This window comes from Dromiciops gliroides, chromosome 3 (genome assembly GCF_019393635.1).
Source record: "Dromiciops gliroides isolate mDroGli1 chromosome 3, mDroGli1.pri, whole genome shotgun sequence".
In the NCBI taxonomy this organism is placed as follows: domain Eukaryota; kingdom Metazoa; phylum Chordata; class Mammalia; order Microbiotheria; family Microbiotheriidae; genus Dromiciops; species Dromiciops gliroides.
The window spans coordinates 408,841,612-408,863,469 of record NC_057863.1 but is presented as its reverse complement, the minus strand read 5'-3'; the positions used below and the strand labels follow the sequence as shown (position 1 = coordinate 408,863,469).

General features: G+C 38.9%; 1 protein-coding gene across 2 annotated transcripts in view; it reads left to right on the top strand.

The window, feature by feature from the left end:
• Positions 1–21,858, top strand: part of LOC122746476 (MOB-like protein phocein) — a 71,525-nt gene that overhangs the window by 23,961 nt on the left and 25,706 nt on the right. The window contains exon 1 of one of the 2 annotated variants that reach the window (XM_043992098.1): positions 19,765–19,889. The exons of the other annotated variant lie outside the window; for it this stretch is intronic. Coding sequence (XP_043848033.1) covers positions 19,830–19,889 — 60 coding nt within the window. The 5' untranslated portion in view covers positions 19,765–19,829. Of the gene's footprint in view, positions 1–19,764; positions 19,890–21,858 lie in introns of those variants that run through there. 2 annotated transcript variants of the gene reach the window in all.

Genomic DNA, 21,858 nt, shown 5'->3' with positions numbered 1-21,858 from the left:
AAATTTAAGGTTTGTAGACCATGTTCAATTTGAATTTAGGGAACTGTCAGGTTTTTTGGTCACCAGAGTTTTTATCACCACGTAAAAATTAGTTTATTGATAATAATGGTCTTATTTTGAAATGCTAATGGTAGATGGGCCTTAGATAAATTGAAAATGATATCTATTTGGGAATATAGATCCAGTTGTAATTAAATTTATTTGTCTTTTTTTTTTGGCAGGGCAATGGGGGTCAAGTGACTTGCCCAGGGTCACATAGCTAGTAAGTGTCAAGTGTCTGAGGCCATATTTGAACTCAGGTCCTCCTCAATCCAGGCCCAGTGCACCACCTAGCTGCCCCAATTTATTTGTCTGAAGTGAAATACATCTCCTAATAAGATGCTTTTAAAAAGTCAGAATTTTTTGTGATATTTGTCATTAAGGCAAGGTATTTAAAAATTTCATGAATCTGGAAATTTGTTAATTGAATGATCTTAAGTTACCTCAATTTACCAATCTGCAATGTGGATATTTGATCATTTTAGATCAGTATTCTTTTGGTTTATAGATTCAATTGTTAAAAGAATGACGTCAAATACTTGAAAACTACTTGTTTAGAAATGTAGTAGATATTTATAATGTTTTTACTATGAATTTGGAATGGCAGGACTATCTTTAAGATGTCTCCACCTGTGAAAAACAGTCCTAAGATCTTGCCAGTCCTACTGATGTGGGATGGATTTAGGGTCAAATTGATTGAGTTGTCCCAAAAGAATTACAAGACTCAGTGACTCAGTTTCCCAAGTTTTATTGCAATACTGTGAGTGATCACAGGGAGAGAACCAGAAAAGTGGAAAGGTATCTCTTGAATAGTGAAAGAAAAGATAGTTATATTTATAGTATGGATAAATTGATTATCAGTTTCATTATAATAATCTCTACTTTAGGGAGGTACAAGGGAGGGCTTATCCTAATTTGGAGTTCCTGGGGTCCTAAGTCAACCCCTGAGGTGGGTACCTTTTTCCCTGGAGGTGTTTTTGGGGTTTACATGTCATAAGGTGAATCTGGGGACAAATTTGGCCTTTTATGCACGTCAACTTTTGATTCCCATGCTTAGTTTCAAAATATTTTCATTTATCAGTTTGAATTTCTTTGCCCTGTCTGTGTATCATTGTTATAGTTAAGTTCTCTATAACCTGCCTCTTTATGCTCTTGTTATGGGTGCTGATTAATGTGGGTGGTGAGAACCTAGGCCCTGACTTGTATTAATGAAGACTCAAGTCTTAAGTTATCCATTAACTGGGGTCTGAATCCCTCTTAGAGCCCAGATCTAAATTAGAGCTTGGGTCTTATACTTTTCTGTTAACCCCTTTTTTGCCTCCTACATCACTACTAATCATTTAAGTATGGTGGTTTGGTTTTAGTTGAGAACTAAAAGTTACCAAGAGGGGAGATTCCCATTAAAATACTACACTGCCCCTGAGAATTTGAAGCCTATTACAAATGAAGTCCTCCAGTGGCCATGCCCATCCACACCTTAGCACTAGGCCTTACTCATATAATACATCAGCTTGGACCCGGCTTTTTAGAGCCTGTGGTTCTTAGTACTGTCTGGTCATGGTTATAAGTTTGCATCAGCCCTGTTGCTGATATGGCATAAGAATTCATAATGCTTTTACCTAAGAGCTACAAGATTCAGAGGTGGAACTATGGGGAAATTTACAAATCAACTTACCATAGTCAAATTTTATTTCCATACCTATTCTCCTAAGGAAAAAAAAAAAAACAGATCAGAGAACTGCTAGGGAAAAACATAGTACCAGTTTATTTGTCTCAAGAACAAGCAGGTGGGGCAGCTAGGTGACGCAGTGGATAGAGCACCTTCCCTGGAGTCAGGAGTACCTGAGTTCAAATCCGGCCTCAGACACTTTACACACTTACTAGCTGTGTGACCCTGGGCAAGTCACTTAACCCCAATTGCCTCACTAAAAAAAAAAAAAAAGAATAAGCAGCCATGAATCATGCAGAGACAGCTTTCAAACAAGGAGCTCAAAAATACCTTTTTTGTGATGGTACATAAATAGGGTGTTATTAGTTTCATCAGCATGATACACATCAACTTAAAAGCAAACACTATGACAAGAATGTATAAAATACAATTCAATTTAACAATTTCAACTATAACAAAAATGTATGACATGAAAATCAGTTCGATAGTTTGACTTAATGGAAACAGTATGATAAGATTATATGATTCCAAAAAAGGGGCAAGGACAAGGATGCCCAGGTTTTTTTGTTTGTGTTTTTTTTTTAATTGAGCAATGAGGCTTAAGTGACTTGCCCAGGGTCATACAACCAGTTAGTGTCAAGTGTCTGAGGCCAGATTTGAAATCAGGTCCTCCTGAATCCAGGGCTGGTGTTTTATCCACTGCGCCATCTAGCTGTCCTCAGGTATGTTTTTGTTTTTGGGGGGTTTTTTGGTGAGGCAATTACGGTTAAGTGACTTGCCCAGGGTCACACAGCCAGTTAGTGTCAAGGGTCTGAGGCCTCATTTGAATTCAGGTCCTCCTGAATCCAGGGCCAGTGCCTTATCCACTGCTCCACCTAGCTGCCCTCTCAGGTATGTTTTTTAAAAATAAGTTTTATTGGGGCAGCTAGATGGCGCAGTGGATAGAGCACCGACCCTGGAGTCAGGAGTACCTGAGTTCAAATCCGGCCTCAGACACTTAACACGTACTAGCTGTGTGACCCTGGGCAAGTCACTTAACCCCAATTGCCTTACCCAAAAAAACCAAAAAGTTTTATTGATGATTTCTGTTTTTACATCATAGTCATTTCTGAACACATCCCAAACCCCTCTAAATTGGAACCCAAATATGAGGTCCTCCTGAATCCAGGGCCGGTGCTCTATCCACTGCATCACCTAGCTGACCCCCAGATGTTTTTACTATCTTGGGGAAAGAAGTCAGCAGATAGGGGCTTATCTGCTAGCTATATGGGTTCAGTATGGAGTTCAGTTGGAGGGCATTTTGTTCCCATTAATCCAGGGTTTCATAAAATCCTTTTGGATAATAAGGCAGCTCCATCAAGTCCAGGTGGTCCATACATTCATCATAACACCATTTAAGAAAGTAAGTTCCACCTGCATTTATTTAGCTGTATTAAAGTCACATCTAAACTTAGCAATGCCTCTAAGCCTAAAGAAGACATATGCTCTAATGGAGGTTTGGAGTGTGCCCATCACAAGAACTTAAAAGTGCCCTGCAGGGGCAGCTAGATGGCACAGTGGATAGAGCACCGGCCCTGGATTCAGGAGGACCTGAGTTCAAATCTGGCCTCAGACACTTGCCACTTACTAGCTGTGTGACCGTGGGCAAGTCACTTAACCCTAATTGCCTCACACACAAAATAAAAAAGAAAAGAAAAAAAAAGTGCCCTGCAGTACCAATATTAGGTCATACTGGCTTTAGTATGCTTCTCATTTTAAGAACTGAGGGGAAGGGTGGTGCTCTGCATTTTGTCCTCCACCCATTCCTTACTTGTGTCTTTGCTGCTGAAAGACCATTATGTCTAGTAAACTCTGGTCATTAATCACTTGTCTTTTGTATGATCATTTAAAGTCTTGGTCCAAGAAAGACTAAGCAGAATGGTATCTAGGTAGGACTGAAACCTGAGAATCAGGCTATCAGGCATATTGGAAGCTTGCTAGGCTTAAGAGTTTGGACAGACACCATAGAGAAGTGATATCAAAGTCAGGAACACCTGGTTTCAAGTATCTTCTTTGGGATAGTCCCTAAGCATAATAATCTGAAAATCTGGAGACTTCTCTACTGGACCAGGGAAACTTTTGTTCCACTTAGCCTTGGTGCTGTTTGACAGTTTTATTTTCCTCAAGAGAGCTACTGAGTTAAGTTAGTTTCTTAACCTAAAGTCAGACGAATTACATGCTATTGAAATATTACACACTAATAATGGAGTGGTACTTAAAAACAAAGTTTACTGTTGTCTTTTTGTAAGCTTCACAGGTATTTCAAGTTTTCACGCTCCTAGCATTCAAATATTAAGATGGTTTTGTGTATTTATTTGGTGCTTTTTTCATTGATACATGCTTGAGTAAGTTTTATTTCATATTCAGATAGTCAACCAGAATTTATTTTATTACTATCTGGTGTTTTTGTCAAAACATGTTTAAGATGTATTAACCTTTTTCCTTCCATTAATATTATTTTGTTTCATTATCAAGTTTACAAACTTTCATAGCATTCATCTACTTGTTAAATGTTGTCCTATGTTACTACCATGGTATTTTTGGGGAAATTGCATTTTCACGCCAAGCATGACTTATATCAGAATCAATCTTTTTTTTTTTTTAAATTTTAGTGAGGCAATTGGGGTTAAGTGACTTGCCAGGGTCACACAGCTAGTAAGTGTTAAGTGTCTGAGGCCGGATTTGAACTCAGGTACTCCTGACTCCAAGACCGGTGCTCTATCCACTGAGCCACCAAGCTGCCCCAGAATCAATCTTAATTAATCTCTTAGCCTTTTTTCTTTCCTCCCTGAAAGGTATGATTACTGTTATGACTAATTTCTAATGAAAATGTAAAAAGATGCGACTAAAAGCATATTGTACCTATATATAAAGATGGCTAATAAGATTAACTTTTATTACTGCTTTATGCACCAATGACAAATGATGTAAAAGGCTACCTCCCCGCCATTGTTCTAAGGTATATTACCACAAAGGGATTGAGGAGATGTTACATATCCAAATAATTTCATATTTAGCAAATACTCCTTAAACAACATTCAGAATCTTCCTATACTTTCAAGTTGAGCATAAAAGGATAGTGAGATTTTATCAAACCTTATTTAAATCAACACTTGACAATGGCTGGGCTATTAAATTGTGCATCCAGAGTTCTTGAATCATTTCTTTCCTATACCTTTTAATAGGGTTGGAGTCTACTGACTCCATAACATAATATAATAATAAAACTTTTTTTGTTTGTTTTTGGTGAGGCAATTGGGGTTAAGTGACTTGCCCAGGGTCACAGAGATAGTAAGTGTCAAGTGTCTGAGACCAGATTTGAACTCAGGTACTCCTGAATCTAGGGCGGGTGCTTTATCCACTGCACCACCTAGCTGCTCCAATAATAAAACATTTAAATCAGCATGAAGGGGGGTGGCTAGGTGGTGCAGTGGATAAAGCACTGGCCTTGGATTCAGGAGTACCTGAGTTCAAATCTGGTCTCAGACACTTGACACTTACTAGCTGCGTGACCTTGGGCAAGTCATTTAACCCCCACTGCCCCGCCAAAAAACAACAAAAACAAAAAAAAAGAAAGGGGAAAAAAAAGAGGAAATGACTGTACCTTAAAAAAAAAATCAGCATGAAAACTTTGAATATGCCAGTGATGATGCCTGCCTATTGTAGCTGACAGCAAAGGTTTGTGAGTTCTTTACTGAATGCCTTGTGATAACTGAAAATCAAGCACATGTAAGGTACCATGTTAGACTGTAGGATTCAAATTTAAATCAGCTTTTTTTTCCCATATATTTGAGCAACTTCCTCACCAAGGTTTTCCCTCTGTCTTTTTTTTTTTAAACAAAATTCTCTTTATTTACCTTGTTTACTACAACATATATCGCATTCCCTCTGTCTTACTGCTGGGACTCACTTAAAACTTTTTGAGATCTTAACTATCTTATTTCTCGGTCATTTTCTAGGGACTCAATCCTGAATCAGTTTACCTTGCAGTTGGAACCCAGAGAAAGGGTCTGTTGGAAAAGGTACCAGTGCAAGGAGTCTTTGCAGCCCAGTGTAACGATTGGAATAACGCCACCTGCTGGATACTAACTGTTAGCCCTTAACACCAGGTGGAAAGGGCCCTACTAAGTCCTCTTGACCAATCCCTCTGCTACAAAGTTGAAGGGAGTTGACAATTGGATACATCTTTCACCTGATGATGACTCCAACCCTCCAAATGGATCTCCCAGTAACCCAGATGACAGCAGGGGTAGACCAAGACACTGGACATGGCCTGAGTATCATGTGTCCCTTGCCCTAGCCTACTGGTCTGGTTATCCTCTGTCTTCTAAAGTGCCCAACCCAACGTGGTCCAGCAAAACATTGAACCCTTGGCATTTCTTTTTTGTTCATAATTTGTCTTGACCAAGAGGAAGAAATGACAAACACAACTGACTGAGAACTGACTGATTCTGATGTGGTTGGTTCCCAGGCTAATGTATTGCTTAGAGCAGACCAGATATAATCACTCTTCCAGACTCTCCCCTCCCCAGATTCCTAAGCTTTCTTTTTAGACTTTTGCATCCCATACCAAACAAATTATCTGATCAAACTGTGAGACAACCTAGTCATTCTCTCTGCCTTGGTATTCTATGTAAACCCTGTTCCCAACCCCCTTTCTTGGGTACTCCAGTGCTTGCTGTGTGGTACCATGAGCTGCAACACCTCTGCCCCATTAAAGACCTCCATTTTGTTATATCAACTGTTTTCATTAAAATTTCAGATTGACAGGACTGGGGCACCATTGCCCACAGCTCAGGACTAGAACCTGATTATAAGAATTAGCTGTTGAAAAAAATGAGTAAGCAAAGGAGAAAGAACCAGACCATAGACAGTTACTATGGGGATAGAGACAATCTGGGTTCATATTCAAACTAAGATAGTGAAGTAAAAAAAGCCATTTCTGCCTTAAAGAGAAATGTCGAATGGTCACAAGCCCAAAGAGAGTTCTTAAAAGAACTTAAAAAGGACTTTAAAAATCAAATAAGAGAGACTGAGGAAAAACTTGGGAGAAAAAGAGCAATCTAAAAAAATCAAGAAAATTATGAAAAGAGAGTCATCCAATTGGAAAAAGAGGTCCAAAAATTTAAGGAAGAAAACTAAAACTTCAAAACTAGAATTGGGCAAGGGAGCTTTATAAAACACTAAGAAATAATGAAACAAAATCAAAAGAATGAAAAAAATAGAAGAGAATGTGAAATATCTTGTTAGAAAAAGCAACTGATCTGGAGAACAGATCAAGGAGGAGAGACAACATAAACATTATTGGACTACCTGAAAGTTACAATAAAAAAATCTTGATACAATATTACAAGAAATTATTAAGGAAAACTGCCTTCAAGTTCTGGAATAAGAGGACAAAGTAGAAATAGAAAAAATCCACAGATTACCACCTGAAAGAGATCCTAGGATGAAAACTTACAGGAGTATCATAGCCAAGTTTCAAAGCTCCCAGGTTAAGGAGAAAATATTACAAGCAACAAGAAAAAAAGAAATTTAAATACTGAAGAGCTAAAATCAGGATTACACAAGACCTAGCAGCTTCTACACTAAAAAGACTGTAGCTCTTGGAACATTATATATATATATATATATACATATATATATATATATATATTTTTTTTAGGCAATGGGGGTTAAGTGACTTGCCCACAGTCACACAGCTAGTAAGTGTCAAGTGTCTGAGGCCGAATTTGAACTCAGGTACCTGAATCCAGGGCCGGTGCTTTAACCACTGCGCCATCTAGCTGCCCCCCCAGGAACATTATATTTTGAAGAGCTAAGGTGGCAACCAAAAATAACTTACCCAGTAAAGTTGAGTATAATTCTGAATGGAAAAAAAAAATGGACATTTGATGAACTGAAAGACTTACAGGTATTTGAAACCAAAAGACCAGAACTCAGTGGATAATTCAACATATGAGATCTGGGAGAAATATAAACATTAAAGACCAATTATAAGGTCAAATAATGGTTTGCTTTTTTTTTTTTTTTGGCCAGACAATGAGGGTTAAGTGACTTGCCCAGGGTCACACAAGCTAGTAAATGTCAAGTGTCTGAGCTGGATTTGAATTTAGGTCCTCCTGAATCCAAGGCCGGTGCTTTATTTACTGCACCACCTAGCTGCCCCCTGTTTACTCCTTATATGTGAAAATAGTATCAGTATTCTTAGGACTGTCATTATTACTTGGGTAGTTTGAAAGCAAGGTTGTGGTTGAGCTGAGTATTATGGGGTTTTAAAAAACAAAACTGGGTAGGAAAAGGTATGAAGGAGTAATTCTCTCATGAAAATGAAGTATGAAAACAAGAAATGATAGAGGAAGCAGGTTGGGGTGGAGGGCTGGTAGCACTAGAATCTTACTCTCAATGGATCTTTACTCCAAGTAAAGAGGGAACAGCATATACATCTAGAATGGTGTACAAGTCTTCTAAATTTATAAAGAAATAAGAGGGCAAGGGGACAGGATAAGGGAGGGACTTACAGGAGAAGGGTATGTAGATTAAGATTTAGGAGGATGGGGAAATAAAGGAGGGACTTTTAGAGGAGTGAGTAGAATAAGGAAGAGGAAGGTAAGGGGGAGAGGATAAGAAAAGGACTCTTTAAAAAGGTATGGATGAAGGACATAGTGCTTAGAAGTAAACTAGACTCGTGAGGAGGGATAAGGTAAAAAGAGAAGCTGAAAACGACAATAGTGAGGAAAAACAGGATGGAGGCAAAAACAGAGATAGCAATTGTAACTTTGAATGTAAATGACAGCAGAATGAATTAAAAATCAGAATCCCACAATAAGTTGTTTACAAGAAACACATTTAAAAATGAGAGATATACACAGAATAAAGGGCTGGAGTAGAATTTATTATGCTTCAGCTGATGTAAAAAAAACAGAGGTAGAAATTATGATCTCAGACAAAATTAAAGCTAAGTGTAATTAAAAGAGACAAATAGGGAAACTACATTATAATAAAAGGTACCATAGACAATGAAGCAATATCAATACTAAACCTATATACACTAAATTTTATAGCATCTAAATTTTTGAAAAAAAAAAGTTAAATGAATTATAGGTAGAAATAGATAATAATACTATAATAATGGGGGACTTTAATCTTTTCCTCTTAGAACTAGATAAACCTAACCAAAAAACACATAAGAAAGAAGTCAAGGAAATGAATAGAATTTTTAGATAAGTTAGATATTTTATATATATATCTATTTGGAGAGAATTGAATGGGAATAGAAAAGGATACTCTTTTTTTTCGCAGAGGTACATGGTACCTTTACAAAGAATGACCATATATTTGGCCATAAATTTTTTTTTTAATTTTTTTTTTTTGGTGAGGCAATTGGGGTTAAGTGACTTGCCCAGGGTCACACAGCTAGTAAGTGTTAAGTGTCTGAGGCCGGATTTAAACTCAGGTCCTCCTGAATCCAGGGCTGGTGCTCTATCCACTGTGCCACCTAGCTGTCCCCTTTTGAATTTTTTTTTTGGTGATAAAATTTTTATAGTTAAAAGCAGAAATATTAAAATGCATCCTTTTCAGATCATAATGCAATAAAACATATTTAATAAGAGACTATAGAAACATAGAATAAACATTAACTGGAGATTAAACAATCTAATATTAAATAATGAGTGAGTTAAAGAACAGATCATAGAAACAATTTCATTAAAGAGATGACAATGAAATAACACATCAAAACCTATGGAATACATCAAAAGCAGTAATCAGAGGAAAATATATATCTTAAAATGCTTACATCAATAAAATAGAGAAAGAGAAGGTGAATGAATTGGATATGCAATTAAAAAAAACACTAGAAACAAGAATAAATTCAAAATCTCCAATTAAACACTAAATTGGAAATCGTAAAAATTAAGTCAAATTAATAAAACTGAGTGTAAGAAAACCGCTGAATTAATAAAGCTAGAAATTGGTTTTATGAAAAAATAGATGAACCATTGGTTAATATAATTTCTAAAAAGAGAAAAACAAATGATTAGTATTAGAGTTATTTTGCCCAATTATATGCCAATAAATTTAACAATTTAACAATTTAAGGGAAATGGAAGACTATTTACAAAAATATCATCTGCTTAGATTAGTAGAAGAGGAAATAGATGATCTAAACAGACCTATTTTATTTATTTATTAGAATTTAAAAATTTTTTCCCAATTACATGTAAAAATAACTTTAACATCCATTTAAAAAACGTTGTGTTCCAAATTCTCTTCCTCCCTCCCTCCCTACCCCTGCTTTTAAGAATGCAAGCAATTCAATATAAGTTATACATGTGTAGAACAGACCTATTTTAGAATAATAAATTGAACAGGCCATAAATGATCTTCCTAAGAAAAAAAGCACCTGGACCAGATGGATTTATAAGTGAGTTCTATCAAGACATTTAAAGATCAACTAATTTCAATATTAAATAAATTATTTAGAATAATAGACAAAGGAGTCCTACCAAACTCCTTTTTTAAAACAAAAATGATGCCGATACCTAAATCAAGAGCAAAAACAGAGAAAGAAAATTACAGACCAATTTCATTAATGAATATGGATGCAAAAAATCATAAACAAAATTCTAGTGAGGAGATTACAACTATGTGTTACAAAGATTATATACATGGTGACCAAGTGGGATTTATATCAGGAATGCAGGGATGCATAACATAAGGAAAACTATTAATATAACTGATTATATCAATAATAAAAGTAACAAAAATCATATATCAGTAAATGCAGAAAAAGCTTTTAATAAAGTATAACACTCATTTCTATTAAAAACACTCAAAAGTTTAAGTATAAATGGATTTTTTCTTAAATTGATAAGCATTTACCTAAAAACATCAGCAAGTATTATTTGTTGTGAGGATAAGCTAGAAGCCTTTCCCAGAAAATCAGGTGGGAAACAAGGATGCCTACTGTCACTAATGTTATTCAATATTGTATTGGAAATCCTAGCAATAGCAATAAGAGAAGAAGAAATAGTAGGAACTATCTCTTTTTGCAGACAATATGATAATATATTTGGGAAATCCTAAAGATTCAGCTAAAATGTTAACTGAAACAATAATTTTAGTAAAGTAGCAGGATATAAAGTAAGCTCACATAAATCATCAGTACTCCCATATATTATCAACAAAACCCTGAAAGAAGAGAGAGTAAGAGATAACCCATTTAAAATAACTCTAGATAGTATAAAATATTTGAGAGCAAACCTGCCAAAACTTAGGAACTATATGAACAGAACTGGAAAAATATTAGTTGTTCATGGACAGGACCCATATAATAAAAATGACAATTTTATCTAAATTAATCTATATATTCAATGCCATCCCAATTACATGACCAAAAAGTTATCTTACTGAGTTAGGGAAAAAACCCCACAAAATTCATTTGGAAGAACAAAGGGTCTAGAATATTGAAAGGAAGGAGATTTAACAGTATCAGATCTTAAACTATATTATAAGGCAACAATTATCAAAATTATCTGGTACTTGCAGAAAGGGAGGTCATTGGAAGAGAGTAGACATAATTTATGGCAGGAAATAACTACAGTAACTTTGTGTTTGACAAGTGTAAAGACTTAAGTTTTGGGGATAAGAATTCACTATTTAGCAAAATTGTTGGATAAACTGGAAATCAGTTTGGCAGAAACTGGGTATAGACCAATATCTTACACTATTTATCAAGATGGGGTCAAAATGGATATAAGACATATATAAAAGAATATTATGAGGAAATTTGAAGAACATGGACCATATTACTTATCAGACTGATGTATAGGGGAACAATTTATAAATAAATGAGATAAAAAACATTGGAAGGTGAAAAATGGTTAATTTTAATTACATTAAATTAAAAAGTTTTGTGCCGAGATTAGAAGGAAAGCAGAAAATTGGCAGGGGGGTGGGATTTATAAACAGTTTCTCAGATACAGGTCTCTTATCTCAAATATATAAAGAACTTTGTCAAATCTAATAAGAATTAGAGTCACTTCCCACTTGATAAGTGGTCAAAGGATATGAACAGGCAGTTTTTTTTTCTGTTGTTGTTGTTTTGTTTTGTTTTGCAGGTCAATGGGGGTTAAGTGACTTGCCCAGGGTCACACAACTAGTTAGTGTCAAAAGTCTGAGGCCTGGTTTGAACTCAGGTCCTCCTGAATCCAGGGCTGGTACTTTATCCACTGAACCACCAAGCTGGAACAGGCAATTTTCTGATGAAGAAATCAAAACAATTTATAGTCATATGAAAAAATGCTATAAATCATTATTATAGAAATGCAAATTAAAACAACCTTGGGATATCATTTTACACCTATCAGATTAGCTAAAATTGGGCCATTAATTTACTGTTGGTGGAATTATGAGCAATCCAAACATTGTGGAGAGCATTCAGAATTATGCCCAAAGAGTTATAAAACAGATTATACCCTTTGGCCCAGCAATACCACTACTAGTTATGTGGGATGGAATTAGGGTCAAATTGATTTTGAGTCATCCCAAAAGAATTACAAGACTCAGTGACTCAGTTTTATTGCAATACTGTGAGTGATCACAGGGAGAGAACCAGAAATGTGGAAAGGTATCTCTTGAATAGTGAAAGAAAAGATAGTTATATTTATAGTATGGATAAATTGGTTATCAGTCTCATTATAATAATCTCCACTTTAGGGAGGTACAAGGGAGGGTTTATCCTAATTTGGAGTTCCTGGGGGCTTAAGCCAACCCCTGAGGTGGGTACCTTGTTCCGTGGAGGTGTTTTTAGGGTTTACGTGTCACAAGGTGAATATGGGGACAAATTTGGCCTTTTCTGCACATGTCACTTTTTGATTCCCTTCCTTAGTTTCAAAATATCTTCATCTATCATTTATTTCCAGTTTGAATTTCTATGCTTTGTCAGTATATCATTGTATATGATTGTTATAGTTAAGGTCTCTATGACCTGCCTCTGTATATTCTTGTTATGGGTGCTGATTAATGTAGGTAATAGAGCCTAGGCTCTGACTTTTATTAATGAAGACTCAAGTCTTAAGTTATCTATTAACTGGTGTCTGAATCCCCTTCAGAACTGGGGCCTGTAAGATATAGCCTCTCTTGGAGCTCAGATCTAAATTAGAGCTTGGGTCTTAGGTTTTTCTGTTAACCCCTTTTTTGCCTCCTACATCATTCCCCCCTTTTCATATACCCCAGGAAAAAGGCTGACGATCATCTCTTCTGTTACTGCTTCCTGCTGAGTGGGGGCGACATAGGGACCCACGGGGATCTATGAATTGAGGGAGATCTAGGAGCTAGAGTTACAGATGCAAGGACTACAACACAAAACACAAATGTATAGCAAACAGACCAAGAAACAACAGGGACCCTAATACAGAATAAATCTAAGAGTTCCATGAAAAACTGGACAAAGCAAACACTTGTGAGCAGTTTCAGCCATCCAGGTAACCTCTGTACTGGAGCTCAACCTTCAGGAGATGTTCTGAACCATATAGACTCTACCGAAGTTCAGGTCCACATTTGCCAGAGAGTTCAAGCACTCTTCCAATTCTTGTAACCTTAATGCAGTGGAATTAAAAACTTGTTCTATTACCAAAGTTAAATTTGTAAGCATAGCTTCATGTTTAAGTTACCCAACAAAAGGAATAGTGAGGGCAGCAGTTTTCCAGACCCACCAAAGAAAATTATCCCAGGTTCCTCTTTTGACTTTAATAGCAAACAAATAGCCATTAGATATTACTTCTTCCTGACCAGCCCACTCTAAGGTATGGTAGAGGGTAATCAGGAGGTCTGTTCCCTTAATTCTCCTTTCTCTCTTTTTTTTTTTTTTGTGGGGCAATGGGGGTTAAGTGACTTGCCCAGGGTCACACAGCTAGTAAGTGTTAAGTGTCTGAGGCCGGATTTGAACTCAGGTCCTCCTGAATCCAGGGCTGGTGCTTTATCCACTGCGCCACCTAGCCGCCCCCTCCTTTCTCTTTCAAATAAGTCATTTGTTTCTTTTTGGCTACATTCAATTTTTTTATCCTTTTCCCCTTTTCCCAATTAGTAATGATACACCTGAGGGGTCATGCAGAATGCTTTCTCCTTGTCTCTTTTAAGTTTTTTTTTTTTTTTAGTGAGGCAATTGGGGTTAAGTGACTTGCCCAGGGTCACACAGCTAGTAAGTGTTAAGTGTCTGAGGCCGGATTTGAACTCAGGTACTCCTGACTCCAGGGCCGGTGCTCTATCCACTGCGCCACCTAGCTGCCCCCTCTCCTTGTCTCTTTAAGGTGGGTTGGGCTAAGACCACACCTGAGAAAAAATTCTATCTCAGAACTTGGGGGCCCACCTGATGTGACTGAGGTTTCTGAGGCAGCAGAGGAGAAAAACACAATGCATGCTCTATCCCAGAGAACCCAAGAGCTGAATGACGGGGTTGCTGTGGCTAGACAGTATTGCAATAAAACACCATCCATTTTCTTTTAAAGGTCAGTGTGATCTGACTTGTCCCAATTTGTCAAAATTTACCCCAAATTACTCTAACTTCCTGACCCATTTGTAATTTCCTAGAGATTACTGATACCACACCTGTATCCACGTGTGTGTCAATGAACAGCAAAGAACCCAATCCAGGGCGTCCTCCAGACTGCTGGTTCTTGCCAACAGGGCAATTCCCTTTTTCCCTTTTCAGAAAAAAAGGCACAATCCCTCAGGGTAAATCACTTGATCCCGGATCAATGAGAAATACCCCGCTGTTTGGTGAGCAGCCTCCCAAGGAGCAAAACCCAAGTGAAGGAGTTAAAGGCAAATCCCAAACTTACCTTAGTAAGGTCTTACCCCTCTACTTTCAAAAAAAACTAAAAAAGGTAAAAGAGTTTGAGTCTGGGACTTTAAGCCACATTGAGTGCCAAATGATGTGGGATGGAATTAGGGTCAAATTGATTATGAGTCATCCCAAAAGAATTACGGGACTCAGTGACTCAGTTTCCCAAGTTTTATTGCAATACTGTGAGTGATCACAGGGAGAGAACTAGAAAAGTGGAAAGTTGAGTGGGATGGGAAGTACACCCACTGACCCCTGTAATAGACTCGAGGAGAAAGGAGGCCGAAGCATTGATTTTATTTCTTTCGAAAGAAAGGTGTACCACACTCACTGGGACGACCAGGAGGTGTGACACACCGGGATTAGAAATCAAGCAGTTTTTATACTTTTTTACAGACATCTAATTTGAGCAAAATGCGGTAATTGGGTTCAGCAATAAATCTTTCTCCTGGGATGTTCAGCGATAAGTCTCTCTCTCCTGGGTCAGAGTGCCCCAACCTCAGGGGTTCAAGCCATAGGTTATTTTGCAAAATGTCATGTTTCAGCAACAATTTATCATATCTACATAATGTCTCGGTGCAGACCCTATGAAGCAATTTTTAAGTTGATATGCCTATATTTAGAAAGGGGGATAGTAGCTTCCCGTTATTGCCTCTCTCTAGAGAAAAAACAGAGAGAGAAATAGGGGGCTTTAAGACTTTGAGATCAGATCACTAGGCCGAGGGGGGGGCACTTTCCATCTCAGTGGAGGGTCATATCCATATGTCCCTCTCAAAGGTATCTCTTGAATAGTGAAAAAAAAAGATAGTTATATTTATAGTTTGGATAAATTGATTATCAGTTTCATTATAATAATCTCCACTTTAGGGAGGCACAAGGGAGGGTTTATCCTAATTTGGAGTTCCTGGGGGCTTAAGCCAACCCCTGAGGTGAGTACCTTTTTCCATGGAGGTATGTTTTTGGGGTTTACATGTCATAAGGTGAATCTGGGGATAAATTTAGCCTTTTCTGCGCATGTCACTTTTTCTTTTTTTTTTGGTGAGGCAATTGGGATCAAGTGACTTGCCCAGGGTCACACAGCTAGTAAGTGTTAAGTGTCTGAGGCTGGATTTGAACTCAGGTCCTCCTGACTCTAGGGCCAGTGCTCTATCCACTGTGCCACCTAGCTGCCCGAGCATGTCACTTTTTGATTCCCTTCCTTAGTTTCAAAATATCTTCATTTATCATTTTTTCCAGTTTGAATTTCTATGCTTTGTCAGGGTATCATTGTGTATCATTGTTATAGTTAAGGTCTCTATGACCTGCCTCTGTATGTTCTTCTTATGAATGCTGATTAATGTGGGTAACAGAACCTAGGCCCTGACATATTAATGAAGACTCAAGTCTTAAATTATCCATTAACTGGGGCCTGAATCCCTTTTAGAACTGGGGCCTGTAAGTTATAGCCCCTCTTGGAGATCAGACCTAAATTAGAGCTTAGGTCTTAGGTTTTTCTGTTAAACTTTTTTTTTGCCTCCTACATCACTAGGTCTGTTTCCCAAGGTGATCATGGGAAAAGGAAAAGAACCCACAGGTTCTAAAATATTTATAACAGCTTTCTTTGTGGTGGTAGAGAGCTAGAAACTAAAGGGATGCCCATCAATTGGAGAACGGCTAAACAAGTTGCGGTACTCTATCATGATGGAATACCACTGGTCTCTAAGAAATTATGAGGTAATTGATTTAAAAAAAAAACATGGAAAGACTTGCATGAAATAATGAAGAGTGAAATAAGTAGAACCAAGAGAATATTTATTTACAATAATAGCAATATTGTTTTAAGAACAATTTTCAGCAACTAAGTCATTTTGACTATTATAAATACCCAAATTAACTACAAAGGACCTATGAAGGAAGATGCTATCTGCATCTAGAGAAAGAACTGATAAATAGATGTATAGTATGGTTTTATACATTTATACATATTTATATATTTAATGGTAGACAGATGGCCCGATTGGGAGAGAGGAGGGAGAAAAGTTACATGATAAATTTATTATATATTTAAAAGGAAAAACAAGTTGTACAAAATAGATTTGCAGTTTTATGTGCAACCCTCTTTTTTTCTATTCTACTTTGTAATAGAAATGCTTGTTTTATTTAAGGTCAGGATAAAAACAAACAAATAAATAAATGGTGAACTGGGGGGGAAAGGCTCCGGGAAAATGGAATTTTAGGTGAGTCTTGAAGGAAATTTGGGAAATCAGTAAATTGAGGTAAAGAGGGAGAGAATTACAGGCATGGGGGATAGCTAGGGAAAATATATGGAGTAGGGGAATGTGGTGTCTTATATGAGGAACAGCAAGCAGTCCAGTGTCATTGATTCTAAGAGTATGTAGAGGAGAATAAGGTGGAAGAAGGTTAGAAAGGTATAGCTTATGAAGGGCTTTAAAAACCAAACAGAAGATTTTATATTTGATCCTGAAAGAGAGCCACAGAAGTTTCCTGAATAGGGGAGTCAGATCTGTTTTTAGGAAGATTTGGCAGTCGAACAGACTGGAATAAGACACTTTAGGCAGAGAGACCAACCAGAAGTATACTTCAGTCTTGTGCAAGTATGAGGTGATTGATGAACAATTAAGGTAAAGAAAGCTGTTTCAGTTGAATTGGCAGATTTCAGAGGACTGAGAAATGAGTGGGAGATGAAGAAATTCAGAGGACTGAGAAATGAGTGGGAGACTGATTGTAGATAACTTTTTCTAGGAGTTTGAGAAAGGAAAAGATGTTATAGGAGGATAGCTTGAAGCACAGCAAAGTTAAAGTGAAGCTTACATTTACATATGCAAAGCACTTTAAAGATATCTCATTTAATCCTTACAGCCCGGTCTTTCAGGTAGTACAAGTATAGTCTTTATTTTACAAGGAAACTGAAGCCCAGAAATGTTCTTGAATTTATATATCAGCCTCTCCATTATCTTCATCAACGAGGCACCTACCTTGGAATCTTCCCTTTGTCCCTTTTTCTGTGGCCTTCTCCCTCTGCTGTATTCTCAACCCTCTATGCTTAATCCCATACAAGGACAATTAACTCATTTAGACTAAGGTTAACTCTTCACTTCTCAAACTGGAGGACTTTGTTTCTGATTCAGTGAGACTCATTTAAGCATACCCAATTCAACCTTTGGGCACTTCCTTTTAACTAAAGAACACCTGGGAATTTTTTGGAATCTAGTCTTCTGGGGCTCCCCCCCCTTTTTTTAACCCTTTAAATTGGCTTCCCAACAGGTATAACTCCTCCAAAATCCAAAGTTTTAAGGCTTCTGAACCACAAGACCATGCTCTGCATCACTGGATAAACACTGAATATTAATGACATAGGTTAGTAACAAATGGAAGTTGGGAACACAAAGGATGTACAACTTCTACTTGAAAAACTTTCAACAAGAGATTCATTTCCTTCACTGTCACACTGACTTGTAGAAACATAACCATGAGCTAAGGCTGTCTAATGCATAATACCAGATGACCATCATTTCTGATACACCTATGCACTTACATCTTTTACATAGAAACAGGACACAGGGAGTTCAAACTCAAAAGGTCTTGATTTTGAATAGGAGGCTGTGGTGACAGAAAAAATTCCAGCTCATGCTGGAGGTCTTGCAGGTCCCAATCCCTTCTCTTCCCCCAAAACTACTGGAGGTTTCTGTCTAAGAATACTTTGCATCTAGTTTATATATATCTTGGAATTACAAAGTTTTAAGCATATTGTCTCCATTTGAATGTGAACTTCTTGAGAGCAGGGATACTATATTTGCTTTTCTTTGTATCTTGAGTTTAGCACCGTTCCTGGCAAAATTGTAAGTACTTAATAAGTCAGCTTGTTGACTGACTGGTATGGGGACAAATATCATGCAGATAATCTCCCACTTTTAAATGTCAACCTCTGGAACCCATAGGGCATCTTGACATTTTTCTTTTCTTTCAGTCTTTCAGTTTTGTATTTACAGAGTTGAAAGGGATCTCATAGGGCATCCAGTGGAGGGGGAGATCAACCACTGCCTGAGGCAGCACATTCCATCTTTGGGTAGATTAATCAGTAATCAATCATGCATTTATTAATCATACTTACTAAGTGGGGGAAAAAAGCAAACCCTTGTTCTATGGGAACTTACATTCAAGCATGGTCCCTGATACATAGTTATTTAAAGTTTGCAAAACTGGTTTTATATCCATCTCATCTGAGCTTCATAACGTACAGGTATTACTAGTCTCCCCATTTCACAGACGAGACCCAGACAGTAAGGATACTTGTTCACAGTGAAACGGCCTCAAGAGCCAGAAGGAACTTTGAAGTAAGGTCTGCGGATTTCAGGTCTAGCACTCCACAACCCCACCCTCCCCGACGGAGCCTAAATCTGCATGGTTATTTCCATCTACCGGTCCTAATTCTGCCCTTTTGGGTCACCTAGTACAAATCTTCCATAAGAAGGGGGCGCTTTAAGTACTTAGTCGGCTCTCTCCCTCCCAAGTCTTCCTTTCTCCAGGATAAACAATCCTACAAAGGATTCTACCAGGATACTGTCCGCCCTCCAGGCCCTTCACCACGGCGGAGATCTCCTCTTTGGGATTCTCCCTCTTTCTCTGTGTCCTTCTCCATCCATCCCCAAAGACTTCTTTCTACCCAAGAGGACAGCGTAATATCCACACGCTTTGCCAAATCATTGAAAGCAGCACAGGGACACCCCCTGGCGCTAAGGGGCACCCACCACACTCGCACTCGCGAGTCTGGAGGCTCCCCCACCGCCCAGCTTTCCCAGGGTAAAGGAGCAGGGAGGCCTGGAGGCTGTTCCACGTCCCTCCCTCTCCGCCCGCAGGCGGAGCCCTCCCTCCCGCTGTTCCCGCCTCCTTCCCTACCTCCCTCCCCGCCCGACCAGGGCCCTCACTCTTTCCCTCCCCAGCTTTCCCTTATCTGGTAGTTCCTTCCCAGATCTCCGGTCCCTCCACCATAGCTGTTCCCTTTCCTCCCCCTTTTCATTATCCGGTTCTTCTCCCACCAGCTCACGAAAAAGAGCTGTTCCGTCTGCTGCCTTCCCGCCTGCTCCCGCCGCAGAGTAGGGCGGCTGTTCCGTCGGCTGGCTCTCCTCCCCCCGCCCTTGGGCGCCTCGCCTTCTCTCCCCGCCCCGCCCCCCCCTCCTCAGAGCCGGGAGCCGTCCCCCCAACATCCGGGTACCGGCACTAGCCGCCCAGACTGGCACTATGGTCATGGCGGAGGGGACGGCAGTGCTGAGGAGAAACAGGCCCGGCACCAAGGCTCAGGTACCAGCCGGGGCCCTTAGGAGATGGGGAGCTTTTCTGGGCCAGGCGGGACGCCGGGCTGACAGTGCTGGGAAGGGAATCATGGCTCGTCCCCTGGGCGGCGCCCTGACAGAAGGCGGGTGGGCCGGGCCGGGCGAACCGACCCTCGGGGGCTGCTGTCCGGCCTACTGCTTCCGCAGCCACCGGCAGGTCCCTCGGCGGCTGCTAGTCCCGGGTGGCTCCGGAAGAGAGGCCGCTGGGGATCGGGCGGGGGTCGGGGGGTGAGCTCGGCCTCGGAGAAGGGGCCTCGGTAGTCTGTCAGGAGACTGTCAGGAACAGCTGGTGGCGGTCCCGGCTTCCCCTCCCATCCCCCCCCCCTCAAACTATCCCCCCAGCCCCGGTTTCCGAGATGACCCAGAGGACCACCCCCCCTCCCGCGAGGGTGGGGGGTTGAGTGAGCGTGTGTAAACATTACCGTTCTCTCCTCCTTCTCCACCCCCTCCTCTCCCTTCCCTTCCCTTCCTTTCCCTTCCCTTTCCTTTCCCCCCCCCCTTTTTCCCAACTCCATCCCAGTCTGGGGTGACCAGCTTTTTTTGGATTGACTCTGGGATCCATCTAGATCTCAGGGTAGAAGAGGTGGCTTGTTCTGGCTGTGTTCTGTACGCCTTTGACAAGTTCATGCTGATGCCCTTGTGCTCTTCTCTGGTCCAGCAAGTTTTTCTTCCATCAGGCTGTGACTTGTTATTAGTCAGTGTCAGCTCTTTTCCGGGTTAGCCCATCAGCAGGTTATGGGAATGACCTATGTCTAATTTTGCTAACTTCTAACAGAGCGGTGTATTGGGGTTAATCTGTGTTTTTGAATTTATATATTTTCTCTTGAAGCTTGGCAAAGAGGTGCTACCTTAAAAAAAAATCCCAACGGGTTCCTAGACTGTCAACTAGACTACCCCATATAACTTTGTTCTAAGCCTTATACCGGATGCAGGAAATCTATTTATAGTCGCATATATGTATATAAATAACTATTTCAGTATAACTGGCTTTCCTTATAATTCTACAAAACATCATTCTGAGAATGTCCATAGGCTTCAACAGAAAGCCAAAGGGATCTGTGTCCCCCAGAAAAGTAAAGAACCCCTAGTTCTAGAGTAGTTTTTAAAGAAATCAGAAATGTCATTAAGACGGTGGAAATAAGAAATTTACAGAAGGATGAAGTGCCCGTTGTTGCTAAAGTTGTATTATGCCATCTCCAGCACTTACTGAACACAGGATACTTAACCTATTTTGAAAGTATTTTAAAAGGACCATTTTAATCTTCCTGAGTTTGTAACAGATAAAAACATTTCTTTTTCTTTTGTTTTGTGAACTTTCTGCTTTGTAAGTGTAGTTTTATCAACTATTTTTTATTTTTCCATGGGAGTATTTACCACTGGTTCCAAATTATGTTTCTGCTAAATTAGCTTTCTTCATTTATGAATTTTGACATTTTTTTTTCTGTCTTGATGTTTATGCTCACCTCATTGGTGCCTTGTCATTTATTTAGGTGATACTTTTTGGTTGGCCAGAAAATGTTGTCATCTTAAGAATATGGTAACATCTAATGTCTATTATTCATATTTATGTGAGAAAGAGTACATTATATTAGAAGCTTATGGAGAACTGTAGTTTTTCCCCTCACAAAGACACTGTTATAGGTCTATGTTGTAAAATAAAAAGTAACCAACCAAAAAATTCTGACATAAAAAAAGACTACTTGAGCATTTGCCATTTCCAGCCTGACCTTTCAGACACGAGACAGATGAATTTTCTTCTGTGAAAACTGACATTTTCCGAATTTCTAATTCAGAAGACAAAACTAAAGGGACAGGATATCTCTGCTCTTATTTCCACCTAATTTTGTTTTGAGAAAGATTGATTGGAGTGAAACTTCATTAATCTTAATTCTGGACACGTTTCATAGTAAATATAGCAAACATGAATAATATTTAAG